Source organism: Piliocolobus tephrosceles, chromosome 5 (genome assembly GCF_002776525.5).
Source record: "Piliocolobus tephrosceles isolate RC106 chromosome 5, ASM277652v3, whole genome shotgun sequence".
In the NCBI taxonomy this organism is placed as follows: domain Eukaryota; kingdom Metazoa; phylum Chordata; class Mammalia; order Primates; family Cercopithecidae; genus Piliocolobus; species Piliocolobus tephrosceles.
Window position 1 is genome coordinate 90,195,454 of NC_045438.1, and position 18,164 is coordinate 90,213,617.

The window sequence follows — 18,164 nt, forward strand, 5'->3', positions numbered from 1 at the left end:
TATTTTATAGCTTATTTTGGTGCTTCATTTAGATTCTAATAAATTTGAAATGTGTGGAAATGAACATGTGAATCTAAGCAAAAGTTTGAACCTGGATACCAGGTGTGTCATGAGGCCAGGCATTTAGCTTGCCTAAGAGAAGAAATGATACATACATTTCATAACAACCCTCTTGCTTTAAGCGAGCTCAATCGCCAGAGATTTCAGGGAAGAACACACTTCAAACAGGCCGCAGTCGTCTTCTGTGGGAGCCTCTGCTATTGGGTCAGTTAGCTGGCTAAGTGAGAGGCAAAAAGGCTACAGGTTTCCTCCCGTATAGAATGAAGCTACCCTCCTCGCTTGAGTGCAGAGACCACTGTACCAAGAGACAGATGAGAAAAGGAAAAGAGGTCTGGACTTTAATTATTTTCCCTTTCTCCTTTGTCTCTTAGGCGGACAAAAATATTTTCAATCACTTTTTAAAGCAGATCCAAAGAACTGTCTTCCTCAGGTTCATTACACAGTTGGTGTGTGATTGTAATGAATAAAACTATTGTTTTATAATCTCTTCCATTTCAGTTTTTCACTTAGACTGATTTCTTTCTCCAGTTAACTTAAATTATTAAGATTTTTATACCATAAATATAATTTGAATGTTATTAAGTCTGGATAAATGAAAGTTTTTAGCTGTCTGATTCACTGAATGTAATGCATATATGTTTAATGCATATGTGTTTAATTTTTTTTTTAATTTCATGTTTTAGGATTATTAAAGTCTGGTAAGACCAATTCTGTGGAATCTCTTCCAGAACTATTGACATCAGACTCTGAAGGAAGCTATGCAGGAGTGGGTAGTCCTAGAGATTTACAGTCCCCTGATTTCACCACAGGATTTCATTCAGATAAGATTGAGGTTTGTTTTTTGAAGCACTGACTCCTTACCTTCAGATTTTAGGTTTATAGATAGTTTGTCTTTAATATTTCCTTATTTTTGCCCTAATTTTAAAACAGTCTCCAGGTTGGTATATAAGAATCACACAATATAGTGTTAGTTTTCTTAAATTTGCATAAGATTTCTAGTTTTAGAGATTTTAATGGCAGTTTTAAGCCCTTTATGATGTTATTTCTAATCTTTATGCAATGAAAATATAATGTTGATGTAAAATGTAATACTGTATAGACATATTGAAAAAATATATTCATAGCTAAATTATTGAAATTTATCTTGTGAAATGTCAGTTAACATCAGTTAAAAATTGTCAAGGCAAATGATTTCGAAATAAGCCTGCTTTCAAATTTTGCAGTCTCTTTCCTCCCAGGTATTAACTGGAGCAAAACAATTTGGAAATGATTGAGTTCTTCTCCTAATCTAGCACATTAAGCTGCAGGATTCCTAGCGTGATCAACTCTGGGGAGGGCATTTCTTAGACACTCCTTAAAATTTGATTCCATAGTTGTTAACCTATTAGAGAAAAATGTGTAACTGAATAGAGATAGAGTCACTTTTCCGTAACCCTTACACATCCACAAAACAGATAGGAATTCCTAGGAATTCATGAGACAACAGAAGTTAACCCTTTCTTCTTAGAGTCTTTTAGGCCTCAAGGATTGATTTGATTTTTTTTCTTTTTTGGGACAGGGTCTCTCACTCTGGTTGCCCAGGCTGTAGTGCAGTGGTATAGTATCAGCTCACTGCAGCTTTGATTTCCTGGGCGTAGGTGATTCTCCCACCTAAGCCTCCAGAGTAGCTAGGATTATAGGTGCGCACCATCACGTCCAGCTAATTTTTTTGTCTTTTTGGTAGAGATGGAGTTTTGCCATGTTGCTCAGGCTCGTCTCGAACTCTTGGACTCAAGCAATCCACCCACCTCAGCCTCCTAGAGTGCTGGCATTACAGGTGTGAGCAACCGCGCCCCGGCAGGGTTGATTTTTTTTTTAAATATAGAATAGAAGTTTGGGGGCAATTTATATTCACACTAAGGTTGTTCTGTAAGACAACTGAGGTTTAAAGGAAGGCTCAGGGCATATTGTGAGTGATCTGTAGTAACAGAAGAATCTATCCTGGAAGTAGACATACCATTTTAATAACTTCCTTGACGTATTACAATAGCAGTAGTTTTAGGGTTCCTTTCAAGGTGTCAGTATTATTTGACTTTAATTTTATTCACAGTACTTTACATCAGAGTGAGTTATATGACATTTATACAAAACTTTCATTTTGTTTCGTACTCAAGCCATGGATATTAATTTTAAAATTACTGCTTCATGTCTTATTTGTACAACTATTACATATTTACTATTTGTGTAGAGATTTAATGTGCAAACTAGTTCCCCTAAAAATTGTTCTCAAAGCTCATAATAATTCGGTTATAGTCAATAATGTGATTTGAGAGTTGGCTAAGGCACGAAACTGTAGAAGAACATGATTTGAAAATACTAGATGGCTTATTGTCATAAGATTTTACTCTTCATTATAATGTAACTAACATTTATTAAGTACCAGCTATGTGTTAATTACTGTTCTAGGTGCTCATTAACTTCTTTTTTTTTTTTTTTTCTCTCCCCAGGCGAAAGTCAAACCGTATGTTAATGGTGCATCTCCTATGTATTCTAGGGAAGATTTAAAACCGTGGGAAAAGTCACCAATACTTAAAATATCTGCTCCACAGCCCATTCCCAGTAACAGAATTGATACTACCAACTCTGCCAGTTGGGTTGCTGGTTCCTTCAGGTAGGATTTTTATTTTATTCTGTAACTGTTAGTTTGAGAAATATCATTCATTTTTAATGCAATTTAAATTTTTAGTGATGAACATTTAAGAAATATTAGTATAAATTTCTAATATACAGAAAATTGCCTAAATGCCTACAAATTGCTAACCAACTATAATAGGCTTCCCCCCGCCACCAACCCCAGGCAAAATTTAGTTGCCTTTGTATTATCATCAGTGAATAGTAGCAAATACTATGTTTTACATATATAGAGAGAAACTTAATATCAGCAGTTATTTCTTAGATAATGTATATATTGGTTAAAAATGCCACACAGGAAGACCATTTTGTCAATCATAGACTTTATCTCTTAGAGTATGTGAAGGGGTATTTAAAATTTCACAAAATGTGTAACTATTCAGTTAATTTTCAGAGATATTAATTTAATGTTATACTATCCTTTTAACTTGCCTATATTGTATATATATTTTTATTTTATTTAGAAATATCAAATGAAGGCTGGGCACGGTGGCTCATGCCTGTAATCCTAGCACTTTGGGAGGCTGAGGTGGGCAGATTACCTGAGCTCAGGAGTTTGACACCAGCCTGGGCAACATGGTGAAACCCCATCTCTACTAAAATACAAAAAACTAGCCAGGTGTGGTGATACACACTTGTAATCTGAGCTACTTGGGAGGCTAAGGTGGGAGAATTGTTTGAACCTGAGAGGCAGAGTTTACAGTGAATCCAGATCGTGCCACTGCACTCCAACCTGGGTAACAGAGCAGACTCCATCTCAAAAAAAGAAAAAAGTCAAATGAAGGTGCAGGTGTAATTAGAATGTAGTATTCTTTCAAAATGTTAATTGAGCTTGTGCTTCATGTTTATATGCCTACAATGGTTGATAAAGTCTAAAACTGTTAATTGACTTATGGATTATCTTATCATCTGGACTATTTAATTCTTTTGAAATAGGCTATATTTTGCAGAGTTGGAACAAAGATTATGATGTTCCATTTTATATGCTTCATGGTTTAAAGTTTAGTTCAGAAATTAGTTTCTTTTTTTTTTTTTTTTTTTTTTTGCTTAAGTACACAAATTGGTGCATATTTAATATGTGGGGACATCTGGCAGCATCTTCTGATTGCTAATGTTAGGATATTTTGTTAAACATGTTTTAAAAATAGCATGGTCCACAAGATAGATTAGGCTGTTTCAGTACTATGCTCATTGACAAAATGCTTAGCAATAGGCAATAAACATTCTCAATATTAACATATACACAAACATTTCTACATTCATTCTGAAGTATTGCCTAGTGTAAATAATAAGTAGAATTTGTTTTTGATGAAAGAAAAAAAGTACAGGAAACAGGTTCCCCTTTAATATGAAATAATATGACTTTTTTTTGAGACAGAGTCTTGCTCTGTTGCCCAGGCTAGAGTGCGGTGGCATGAGTGGCATGATCTCAGCTCACTGCAACCTCCACCTCCTGGGTTCAAATGATTCTCCTACCTCAACCTCCCGAGTAGCTGGGACTACAGGCACGTGCCACCGTGCCCGGCCAATTTTTGTATTTTTAGTAGAGATGGGGGTTCACCATGTTGGCCAGACTGGTCTCGAACTCCTGATCTTGTGATCTGCCCACCTTGGCCTCCCAAAGTGCTGGGAATTCAGGCGTGAGCCACTGCGCCTGGCTGACTTATTTTTATCTGTAGTGTAGATTTCATTTAGGTCAAAAATCACCTTTTTGTCTTTTGAGGCAGAGTTTCACCCTCATTGCCTAGGCTGTAGTGCAGTGGTATGATCTCAGCTCACTGCAACCTCTGCCTCCCAAGTTCAAGCGATTCCCCTGCCTCAGCCTCCCAAGTAGCTGGGATTACATGCACCTGCCACCACCCCTGACTAATGTTTATATTTTTAGTAGTGATGGGGTTCCACCATGTTGGCCAGGCTGGTCTCGAACTCCTGACCTCAGGTGATCCACCCGCCTCGGCCTCCCAAAGTACTGGGATTACAGGTGTGAGCCACCACACCTGGCCAGAAATCATCTATTTCTAATGATCACAGAATTTTTTCCTTATTATGGTATAACTCCCTCTAGTGGGCCTCCAGTATTGTTTAGTATCCCCAAGTTTTTCTATGAAATTTTTGTTAATATTAAACAGTAGAATGAGTTTTGTTTGTTAAAAATAGAAAGGAAAGAGTATAATTTTCAAGCTTCATTCAACCTAAAGGTAAGAATTTAATTAGAACTTTGGTGAGTTTTTCTGCCTAATTTAGTTAAGAATCTTTCTATTGCTTGGCTTTTTTAAAAAATGTTTTTTTTTTTAAATATAGGAATTTCAGTTATATCACAACATTATGACTTTGGATACATAGTAGTTGTTATTTGTATATGTACTATATCACTTAACATTATGACTTTGGATATATGTTAGTTAATATTTATATGTGTGTATATAAAAGTAGCTTTTACTCAAAATATCCTTTTTGAAGCTGGCTCACAACTGATAATTCTAAATTATACTCTGACTATTAATCTCACATTTCACTTATGGTTTCAGTGAAGTTAGGGGTTGGGCTTTATAGGTAAATGAATGCCTTGCAAAGTAACCTTTTATGTCTTTTAGTCCGGTCAGCCCTCCTGTTGTGGATCTCAGAACCATCATGGAAATAGAAGAAAGTAGACAAAAATGTGGAGCTACACCAAAGTCACATTTAGGGTTGGTTAAAAAAATTATAAAAGATCATTTCATGTTATATTCTGCCCTAAGAATTGGACAGACTTATTGCATCTTTCCTATTATTTTTCTGCATTTGATGTTATAGTTAATTATACATCCTTTTCTGGGCAATTTAGCCTCCATAATATTATTTCTTAAATATGTGCTGAAGATAGAGTTGAGTTAATAGTCCAGCTCTTGTAGAATACAATATTACATCCCAGAAACTTGACTCTAAAATGATCATTGTGGACTATTGGCTACAAAAGCCAAAGAGTTAAGGCTTATGATGCAAGTTCTTGAAGTTTGTAATATGTTGGAGGGCTCATATGTAGCTATTACTTGATCATTGTTAGTATAAACTGATATTTTCATTGTTGAAACTTGTGAGCATTTTGATCCAATAATGGCAAAATAACATCAAATAAATAGAAAACATTATTATTACCAGTAACCTTTATTAAGCAGAAATTAATGTTAATTGATTTAATTTCTAGCAAAATCATTTCTCATGGAATTAAACTTTGTCAGAAGAAACCACTGAAACTAATTGTTTTAATTTAATTTCTAGCAAAACAGTTTCTCATGGAGTTAAACTTTCTCAGAAGCAACGAAAAATGATTGCATTGACTACCAAGGAAAACAATTCAGGAATGAATAGCATGGAAACAGTTTTATCTACTCCTTCAAAAGCCCCCAAACCAGTGAATGCATGGTATGCTCTTATATTTATTAAAATTAATATAGATCTGTGCATTTGCTTTTAAGGTAGTACTTGACTTTTGAGTTCCTTCCTACTTCTAGTGTTTCTAAAGTCTTTTCAAATATTTCATCTCCCCTTCTGTTTTCAAATTAAAAATTGAAACTTGGGAAGCAAACACTTTTTTTGTTGTGTTTATTTTCTTTTAATTTGGGGTATTTTGACGTACACGTACGTCATGATGACGTACATCATCATACACTTCAAAATGTGGATATAGTTTTCATATATAATTTCTTCTTGATATTCTAATTAGATTTTCTTGCTAAAGTGATTTGAAATTTAATTTTTTAAATTTTTATAAGAAATTAAATAGACATATAAAAAGAAAACTTTATTTATACTACACTAATTTTTTTGTCCTTCTGCATGCTGCATAAATATCTTTACATGATTATAATCATAGCTTGTTATTTTTCACTTTTTAAAACAGTGCTCCTTACTTCATGTTGTGTTAACATTTTCTCCATTGGAATTTACATAGTGGCAGTATTGGAATAATCTCCAAAGAGGTCAGATAAAATTTTGAGATGTGTAAAATAGGTTGTACTCCAGCTTCCCTTCCATCCTTCCTTTTCTTTGTAACTTAAAGTATCTGGAAACCAGTACTGGAGAAGTACATGGAGAATGTGAAGCCTTATGAAGAAATAAGTAGAACTCTCTTTCGCTCACAAGAATTGGGGAGGATCTTGGCAACTACCCATGGTTTAGGGGAATCCCTTCAATGTTTCTAAGGCCACATTATTCTGTTTGTAAGAAGGAATATTTTTCTCAATTAAAATGTTAATTATTTTGAAGAAAGTAGCAAATAATTTTATTCTAAGTGTTACCAATGGAACTAAATCAGTGCCTGTTATGGTTACTAGTAGGTCCAAAGCATGGTTACTGAAAAAGTAAAATAAGAGGTAAGAACACCCAAGGAAAAGATAAAAGAGTGCAAAACTGGAGGATGAGCTTAGCAGAATTTTAAAATTTATCAGTATTTTTTAAGCCTCTTCTAAATGTAAGGAACTGTGCTAGTTTCTGATGATAAGGCAATGAACAAGACAGATTTGACCATACCCTTGTAGGGTGTATGATGTGACTGCTGCAACACTGAGTTGTGCTTTCTTTAAACAAAAATATGGAAAATCCAAAAAGGGGGAAAAGTTATTGGAACCACTGTCATGTACTAAATTGCAGTTTGAGAGTATTAACTAAGCTCATGATGAAGCTTTGGACTTGGTAATATAGCTATAACCATGTCATCAATCATTTCCTTAAGCAAAAAGTGAATGAGTGAAAGTTGTTTCACTTATTTTTTTGAAGGCGTATTCTTTAGAGTCCTGTGTCCTTTTGAGATCTGAACTGGGTCTTTTCCAGGCTTGCTGAATATCTGTCATCTTGAGATTTTCTTTAACTGTTGTCTTGCAGATCTTCTCTTCTCTCCAGTGTTTGATCCCCAGTTTTCTTGATCCTGTGGCTTTCTATTTCTTGATACACTCCTTGTTTTGATGAATCACAACCCAGTAGGTTTCTGATAAAGGATGGATAGGACATATATTTTTGGAGCTCGTATATTCATGAAAATGTTTTTATTCTAGCCTTCATTCTTCTAGAATGACAGATGGGAACGAGATTCTAAATTGGAAATCATTTGGAGAATTTATTCAATGCCATTTAATTCCTAAATCTTATGTTACCTCCTGTTTTCTTTTCCACTTTTTTTTTTCTCTGAAAGTTTTTAGGGTCTTTTCTTTACCTCTGATGTTCTGATATTTTACAGTAATATAATGTAGGTCTTTTTTGATACATGCTGGATACTTGGGCTTTTTAAATTGGCAACAGCATGTCTTTAAGTTCTAGGGAAATCTTATGTAATGTTATATTACTTTGATACTTTTCCTCCTCACTGTTTTCTCTACAAATCACATTAGTCAGATATTAGTCCTCCTAGGCCTCTCTAAATTTCTTACTTTTTCTTTTTTTTTTTTTGAGATGGAGTCTCACTCTGTTGTTAGGTTTGAGTGCAGTGGTGGGATCTCAGTTCACTGCAACCTCTGCCTCCCAGGTTCAAGTGATTCTTCTGCCTCAGCCTCCTGAATAGCTGGGATTACAGGTGCCTACCACCATACCCGACTAATTTTTGTATTTTCAATAGAAACATGGTTTCACCATGTTGGCCAGGCTGGTCTCAACCTCAAGTGATCTGCCTGCCTCAGCCTTCCAAAGTGCTGGAATTACAGGTGTGAGCCACCATACTTTTTCTTTTCTATTGTCCACATATATGCCTTCCAATTCTACTTTCTGGAACATTTGCCTGACTTTTTTCAACCATTAAAATCTTTATCAAGAGGTTTTTTTGGTTTGTTTGTTGATGATACCTTTTTCTATAGTATTCTGTTTAATATTCTAATGTTGAAGATCTCTGTACTCTGTAGACATTTTCAGTCTTCAGTATATACCCAACAGAAACATACACACATATGTACCACACAACATGTATAAGAATGTTCATAATTTATTATTTGTAATAGCCCAAAATGAAAACAACCTAGATGTCTATCAGCAGTCAATGGATAAATTATTTTTATAGTAGAATACTACAGAGTAATGAAAAAGAATAAATCATGACTAAATACAACAGTGTGAATGAATCTTACCAATATGATATTGAACAAAAGAAACCACTCAACCGAAAAAAAAAGAAAGCTAAGATTGATTTACCTCCATGTTTTATTCATTCTACCTTATATATATTTTATTTTATTTCATTTTGTCAATTTATTGATTAATTGTTTTCTCTTAAGTTCTGATTGGAAGCTCTGTGTACCTGTGTGGTACAAGTAGACTGATAGGTGTGATTATAGGGTAATGTATCAGTTTCCTTAGGGACCCCCGAATCTCCCCATATGTTGGTTATCTCCCCATATCTTTTCTCCTTGGTCTCTTTAGTCTGTCAGTTTTTCTAAAGAGCAGCCTTTTAATTTTTTTTTGCTGGTAAGGTGTACATTTGGTTGCTAGCATTCTGGAAGCATATCTCAGTGTAGGGAGGTTAGAGCTGGGACTGAGCTTGTCACTATTTGTAATAGGTTTTCGCTTTGTACACAACAGTTCACTCCTGCCGTCTTCTATTACTAGTGACTTTGAATCAAATTTTCCTTCTGCCAGAGTAGAGGAGATGTAGTCATGTGACCATACAGAGATAGGGAGTACATCTGGCACTCTGAGCCCCTCCTTAAATGAACTGAAACAATTTTCACACTTTCATCCTCATGTCGACTTCAGGATTCGATACATACTCTGTCTCCAGTATATGCCCCTTTCCAGAGTTCTCAGTTTCCCTCCTTACCATCACCCACCTGATGACTGTTAGTTATTCTTCTTGTCCACTATGTGACATCAGTTTTATCATTCCATCTCTTTTGCTATCCTTCAAAAATGTTTTGCTATTTTTAGACTGCCATTGTCCTAATAGCTTATTATTTTTGCCCTTGTGGGTTTATTCCTTTCTGATTACTTTGCTGTACACTTTAGGATTTCAGAGGAAGGTATTCAAGTGGTCATTTATCTGAAACTTCTGACTAATTTTCAAACATAGGAAAAATTTTTCCTTGGTAATTATTTGCAACACGAGCTTAGAGTGCCACATTGAAGGGACTATCTATCCACATTTTAAAAGGAGTCTATTATGGCATATTAAGGAGAATTCTAGGAAGATGGGAGGAAAGATGCCATAAATTTTGACCCAAAACATAGGGTATTTTTCTTTGAAAAGAATTTGATAATTATCTGGGTGGGCATGATGGCTCATGCCTGTAATCCGAGCACTTTGGGAGGCCGAGGCAGGCAGATCACCTGAGGTCAGGAGTTTGAGACCAGCCTGGCCAACATGGAAAAACCCCGTCTCTACTAAAAATACAAAAATTAGCTGGGCGTGGTGGTGCATGCCTGTAATCCCAGCTACTTGGGAGGCTGAGACAGGAGAATCACTTGAACCCAGGAGGTGGAGGTTGCAGTGAGTTGAGATCATGCCACTGCACTCCAGCCTGGGCGACAAAGCAAGACTCCATCTCAAAAAAAAAAAAAAAAAAAAAAAAAAGAATTTGATAATTATCAAATAAAAGTGATATTTGTTATACATTTATTTTATGAAAATGTGATTGGAAAACTTAAGTACAAACATGAGTAATGAGTTTTATGTATCTTAGGACACCAAGGAAATTTATCTAACTGACCAATTATAGATAATTTAGATAATTATAGATGTTATAGGTATTCTGAATTATTATCATCAAGGTGAGAGGTGTCTGAATTGTCTAAAATTAGTAGTTTATGCTCTTTTTATGGCTTCTTAAGACTATACAGGCATACTTTGGAGATACTGCAAGTTCGGTTCCAGACTACCTCAATAAAGCAAACATCACAATAAAGCAAGTCACAAGAAATGTTTGGTTTCCTGGTGCCTATAAAAGTAATGTTTATACTATACTGTAGTTTGCTAAGTGTGCAATAGCATAATATCTACAAAAAAAACCTTAATGTAAAAATATTTTATTGCTAAAAAATGCTAATGGTCATCTGAACCTTCAGTGAATCATCTTTTTATAGTGGAAGATCTTGCCTTGATGTTGATGACTGCTGAGTGATCAGGGTGGTGCTTTCGTCACTAAGCTTAATTGTTTCTAGCTTTTGATTTAAAGTGAGAGACATGTGACTTTTTCTTTCTCTTGAACACACAGAGGCCACTGTAGGGTTATTAGTTGGTCTAATGTCAATATTGTTGTTTCTTAGGAAATAGAGAGGCCTAAGGAGGAGAGGGAGAGAGATGGGAGAACTGCCAATTGGTGTAACAGTCAGAAAACAAACATTTATCAATGAAGCTTGCCACCTTGTGTGGATGTGGTTCATGGTGCTCCAAAACAATTATAATAGTAACATCAAAGATCACCATAGATACGATAATAATGAAAAAGTTTGAAATACCAGGGGAATTACCAAAATGTGACACAGAGACACAAAGTGAGCATGTATTGTTAGAAAAATGGCAGGATGTAGTTGTTCCATGCAAGATAGCCACAAACCTTCAGCCTGTTTAAAAACACAGTTAACTATGAAGCACAGCAAAGCAAAACACTTCAGTATAAATTGAAATTACTATTATTAAATTGTTGAATAATTTTCTTTCTTGAACTCTTATGAGACTACAAAGTATTTATTTATTTATTATTGCATTTTAAGTTCTAGGGTACATGTACACAACGTGCAGGTTTGTTACATATGTATACATGTGCCGTGTTGGTGTGCTGTACCCATTAACTTGTCATTTACATTAGGTATATCTCCTATTGCTATCCCTCTCCCCACCCCACAACAGGCCCCGGTGTGTGATGTTCACCTTCCTGTGTACAAGTGATCTCATTGTTCAATTCGCACCTATGAGTGAGAACATGCGGTGTTTGGTTTTCTGTTCTTGCAATAGTTTGCTGAGAATGATGGTTTCCAGCCTTATCTATGTCCCTACAAAGGGCATAAACTCATCCTTTTTTATGGCTGCATAGTATTCCATGGTGTATATGTGCCACATTGTCTTAATCCAGATGGACATTTAGGTTGGTTCCAAGTCTTTGCTGTTGTGAATAGCGCTGCAATAAACATACATGTGCCTGTGTCTTTATAGCAGCATAATTTATACTTCTTTGGGCATATACCCAGTAATGGGATGGCTGCATCAAATGGGATTTCTATTTCTAGATCCTTGAGGAATCACCAAACTGTCTTGCACAATGGTTGAACTAGTTTACAGTCCCACCAACAGTGTAAAAGTGTTCCTATTTGTCCACATCCTCTCCAGCACCTGTTGTTTCTGGACTTTTTAATGATCACCATTCTAACTGGTGTGAGATGGTATCTCATTGTGGTTTGGTTCAGCATACAAGAATCAATAAATATAATCCAGCATATAAACAGAACCAAAGACAAAAACCACATGATTATCTCAATAGATGCAGAAAACGTTTTTGACAAAATTCAACAGCCCTTCATGCTAAAAACTCTCAATAAATTCGGTATAGATGCAATGTATCCCAAAATAATTAGAGCTATTTATGACAAACCCACAGCCAATATCATACTGAATGGGCAAAAACCGGAAGTATTCCCTTTGAAAACTGGCACAAGACAGGGATGCCCTCTCTTACCACTCCTATTCAACGTAGTGTTGTAAGTTCTGGCTAGGGCAATCAGGCAAGAGAAAGAAATCAAGGGTATCCAGTTAGGAAAAGAAGAAGTCAAATTGTCCCTGTTTGCACATGACATGATTGTATATTTAGAAAACCCCATTGTCTCAGCCCAAAATCTCCTTAAGCTGATAAGAAACCTCAGCAAAGTCTCAGGATACAAAATTAATGTGCAAAAATCACAAGCATTCTTATACACCAGTAACAGACAAACAGAGAGCCAAATCATGAATGAACTCCCATTCACAACTACTTCAAAGATAATAAAATACCTAGGAATCCAACTTACAAGGGATGTAAAGGACCTCTTCAAGGAGAACTACAAACCACTGCTCAGTGGAATAAAAGAGGACACAAACAAATGGAAGAACATACCATGCTCATGGATAGGGCGAATCAGTATCGTGAAAATGGCCATACTGCCCAAGGTTATTTACAGATTCAATGCCATCCCCATCAAGCTACCAATGAGTTTCTTCACAGAATTGGAAAAAACTGCTTTAAAGTTCATATGGAACCAAAAAAGAGCCCGCATTGCCAAGACAATCCGAAGTCAAAAGGACAAAGCTGGAGGCATCACGCTACCTGTGTGTCAAACCACAATGAGATACCATCTCACACCAGTTAGTAATGGTGATCATTAAAAAGTCGATCTTGGCACAAGACCAAGTTTGAGACCAGCCTGTCCAACATGGTGAAACCCCATCTCTACTAAGAATACAAAATTAGCTGGGCATGGTGGTGTGCGCCTGTAATCCCAGCTACTCGGGAGGCTGAGGCAGGAGAAGTGCTTGAACCCAGGAGGCGGAGGCTGCAGTGAGCCAAGATCGTGCCACAGCACTGCAGCCTGGACGACAGAGCAAAACTCCGTCTCAGGAAAAAAACAAACAAACAGATAAATCACCATAGTCATGAATATATTCTATAAATAACAATCTATAAATCTGATTAAAAGTTAACTTCAGCCAGGAACAATGGCTCACGCCTGTATTCCCAACACTTTCGGAGGTGGAGACAAGAGGACTGCTGAGCCCAGGAGTTCAAGACCAGCTGGGGACACACAGGAAGACCCATCTCTACAACAAATAAAAAATTAGCTGAGCATGGTGATGCACACCTGTGATCCCAGCTACTCAGGAGGCTGAGGTGGAAGGATTGCTTCAGCCTAGGAAGCCAAGGATGCAGTGAGCCAAGATTGCACCACTGCACTCCAGCTTGGGCAACAGAATGAGATCCTGTCTCAAAAACAAAAAAAAGTTCCAATTTTTTTTAAAACCAATGCATACGAGGTATGTCCTCACACAAACAATCTATTCCATTTTTACTTCAAGCATATATTACAAGTATTTACATTCTCTGTGTATCTGATTAAAAATCAAGTGATATGCTGAATTCTGTGGTTATCTCATAATTTTATAATGACATGAAAAATTACATCACATTATATTCACTCAATGATTAATGTTTTACCTAGAGTTCAGGTTAAAATACTTTGTAGTCTTTTCCAATTCTGTGGAGAAAGTCATTGGTAGCTTAATGGGGATGGTACTGAATCTATAAATTACCTTGGGCAGTATGGCCATTTTCATGATATTGATTCTTCCTATACATGAGCATGGTATGTTCTTCCATTTGTTTGTGTCCTCTTTTATTTCATTGAGCAGTGGTTTGTCGTTCTCCTTGAAGGGGTCCTTCACATCCTTTGTAAATTGGATTCCTAGGTGTTTTATTCTCTTTGAAGCTATTGTGAATGGGAGTTCATTCATGATTTGGCTCTCTGTTTGTCTGTTACTGGTGTATAAGAATGCTTGTGATTTTTGCACATTGATTTTGTATCCTGAGACTTTGCTGAAGTTGCTTATCAGCTTAAGGAGATTTTCACCTGGATAATTTCCTGGACACGTACACTCTTCCAAGACTAAATCAGGAAGAAGCTGAATCCCTGAACAGACCAATAGTAGGCTCTGAAATTGAGGCAATAATTAATAACCTACCAACCAAAAAAAGTCCAGGACCAGATGGATTCACAGCTGAATTCTACCAGAGGTACAAGGAGGAGCTGGTACCATTCCTTCTGAAACTATTCCAATCAATAGAAAAAGAGGGAATCCTCCCTAACTCATTTTATGAGGCCAACATCATCCTGATACCAAAGCCTGGCAGAGACACAACAAAAAAAGAGAATTTTAGACCAATATCCCTGATGTACATTGATGCAAAAATCCTCAGTAAACTACTGGCAAACCGAATCCAGTAGCACATCAGAAAGCTTTTCCACCATGATCAAGTGGGCTTCATCCCTGGGATGCAAGGCTGGGTCAACATACACAAATCAATAAACGTAATCCAGCATAGAGGCAGAACCAAAGACAAAAACCACATGATTATCTCAATAGATGCAGAAAAGGCCTTTGATAAAATTCAACAGCCCTTCATGCTAAAAACTCTCAATAAAGTTGGTATTGATCGAACGTATCTCAAAATAATAAGAGCTATTTATGACAAACCCACAGCCAATATCATACTGAATGGGCAAAATCTGGAAGCATTCCCCTTAAAAACTGGCACAAGACAGGCATGCCCTCTCTCACCACTCCTATTCAACATAGTGTTGGAAGTTCTGGCCAGGGAAATCAGGCAATAGAAAGAAACAAAGGGTATTCAATCAGGAAAAAGAAGAAGTCACATTGTCCCTGTTTGCAGATGACATGACTGTATATTTAGAAAACCCCATCGTCTCAGCTGAAAATCTCCCTAAGCTGATAAGCAACTTTAGCAAAGTCTCAGGATACAAAATCATGTGCAAAAATCACAAGCATTCATATACACCAGTAACAGACAAACAGCCAAATCATGAATGAACTCCCATTCACAATAGCTTCAAAGAGAATAAAACACCTAGGAATCCAATTTACAAGGGATGTGAAGGACCCCTTCAAGGAGAACTACAAACCACTGCTCAGTGAAATCAAAGAGGACACAAACAAATGGAAGAACATACCATGCTCATGTATAGGAAGAATCAATATCATGAAAATGGCCATACTGCCCAAGGTAATTTATAGATTCAGTACCATCCCCATTAAGCTACCAATGACTTTCTCCACAGAATTGGAAAAGACTACAAAGTATTTTAACCTGAACTCTAGGTAAAACATTAATCATTGAGTGAATATAATGTGATGTAATTTTTCATGTCATTATAAAATTATGAGATAACCACAGAATTCAGCATATCACTTGATTTTTAATCAGATACACAGAGAATGTAAATACTTGTAATATATGCTTGAAGTAAAAATGGAATAGATTGTTTGTGTGAGGACATACCTCGTATGCATTGGTTTTAAAAAAAAATTGGAACTTTTTTTTGTTTTTGAGACAGGATCTCATTCTGTTGCCCAAGCTGGAGTGCAGTGGTGCAATCTTGGCTCACTGCATCCTTGGCTTCCTAGGCTGAAGCAATCCTTCCACCTCAGCCTCCTGAGTAGCTGGGATCACAGGTGTGCATCACCATGCTCAGCTAATTTTTTATTTGTTGTAGAGATGGGTCTTCCTGTGTGTCCCCGGCTGGTCTTGAACTCCTGGGCTCAGCAGTCCTCTTGTCTCCACCTCCGAAAGTGTTGGGAATACAGGCGTGAGCCACTGTTCCTGGCTGAAGTTAACTTTTAATCAGATTTATAGATTGTTATTTATAGAATATATTCATGACTATGGTGATTTATCTGTTTGTTTGTTTTTTTCCTGAGACGGAGTTTTGCTCTGTCGTCCAGGCTGCAGTGCTGTGGCACGATCTTGGCTCACTGCAGCCTCCGCCTCCTGGGTTCAAGCACTTCTCCTGCCTCAGCCTCCCGAGTAGCTGGGATTACAGGCGCACACCACCATGCCCAGCTAATTTTGTATTCTTAGTAGAGATGGGGTTTCACCATGTTGGACAGGCTGGTCTCGAACTCCTGACGTCATGATCCATCCACCTGGGCCTCCCAAAGTGCTAGGATTACAGGTGTGAGCCACCATGCCCAGCCAATTTAACTGTTTTTAAAAATCCTTCTTAAAGGTACATCATTACCTGAAGTATCATCTAATGAGATTTTACTTCTTCAAAAGATTTTTAAAAATATGTTTATGTTAATATTAAGGTTAATGTGCAATTCATTAGCAAATCACAGATTAGCACTCTAAATATACTTGTGGTTATGGTAGGATTTTCACTAGTTTGTTCACGCATTCATTCACCTAGTCTGTACAAATTCCCAGTGTATATTGTACTCCTGCTGCTGGCAGGTAGGTGTGGCAATGGAAAGTATTAGAGATAACTGGGTTTTTGCATTAGATTGAAGTTCCAACCAGGCAAATTTTAAATTTAATGTGAAAACGCTAAGTATGTATGGGATTTGGCTGCTTCTCAAAATTAAATGTTTTATTTGGAGAAATAATAGAACATTTTTCATCAGTCATCTTCAGTGGAAGAATACATGGTCTTTGTGGCCTGGCTTGATGTTTGAAAGTAAATTCTTTCAAATTCCATTTAGAGCTAACGCATGCAATATAAAACAATTTCAATTATTTAACATTTTAAAGCTAAAAATATTATTTAGAGTAAAATTACAGGACTTTAGCTGAGGAACAAAATTCTGGTTAATTTTTATTTAGGTTCAAATGTCTAGAATGCTTCTCCATAAATTTTCTGTGGCTGTAAAGGTGGAAAATAGCTGGAGCTTGTGAGTTAGGAAAGTAAAATTGTGGGAAATCAGACACTCTTTCAAATTATGGCATAGTCGGTGGAAAGAACAATAGAACATATTTGAAGAAATCTGTTTGTCGATCCTTTTGCCAGTATCACACAGTCTTAGTTCATTTTGTGCTGCTGTAACAGAGTGGGTAATTTATAACGAACAGATACTTATTGGCTCACAGTTCTAGAGGCTGGGATGTCCAATATCAAGGTGTCGGCATCTGGCAGAAGCCTTGTTGCTACTTCATAGCATAGTGGAAGGCATATGCCAGCAGGGTGAGAGAGCACAAAAAGAGTTAACTACTCTCAGTGATGATGGCATTAGTCGGTTTGTGAGGCACCCTCATAACTTAAACACCTCTTAAAGGTGTCATCTCACAATACAAGCACAGTGACATTTACATTTCAACATGAGATTTTGGAGGAAATACATTCAGGCCTAGCATATACTATCCTGATTACCGTAATTGGTTTTGTCTTCTTCCAACTTTGTATTTTTTTTTTAAAGAATGCTTTGGCTAATCTGGGATTTTTTATTCTCATATACATTTTGGAATCAGTTTGTTAATTTTTACAGTTAAAAAACCTGGTGAGATTAATTCAATTTTTAAAATAGCTACAGTCTATATAGATTTTCTGTTATTTTCAGTAATTCAGTTTTTTAAAAATGATATTTGTCTATTCCATGTAAATTGTGAAATTTATTTGTGTTAAGTTGTTTATAACATTTCTATCTTTTTTTTTTTTTTCTGTTTTGTTTTTCATTTTTTTGAGACAGAGTCTTGCTCTGTCACCCAGCCTGGAATGCAGTGGCTCAGTCTCAGCTGCAACCTCTGCCTCCCAGGTTCAAACAATTCTCATGCCTCAGCCTCCTGAGTAGCTGGAATTACAGGTGTGCGCCACCATGCCCAGCTAATTTTTGTGTTTTTAGTAGAGACGGAGTTTCACCATATTGGCCAGGCTGGTCTCAAACTCCTGGGCTCGAGCAATCCACCTGCCTTGGCCTCCCAAAGTGCTGGGATTATAGGCATGAG

General features: G+C 36.7%; 1 protein-coding gene across 1 annotated transcript in view; it reads left to right on the top strand.

Annotated features, from left to right (window-relative positions):
* Window positions 1–18,164, top strand: part of IBTK (inhibitor of Bruton tyrosine kinase) — an 80,720-nt gene that overhangs the window by 49,912 nt on the left and 12,644 nt on the right. The window contains exons 22-25 of the mRNA XM_023223080.2: window positions 744–892; window positions 2,547–2,710; window positions 5,325–5,417; window positions 5,989–6,132. Coding sequence (XP_023078848.1) covers window positions 744–892; window positions 2,547–2,710; window positions 5,325–5,417; window positions 5,989–6,132 — 550 coding nt within the window. The remainder of the gene's footprint in view (window positions 1–743; window positions 893–2,546; window positions 2,711–5,324; window positions 5,418–5,988; window positions 6,133–18,164) is intronic.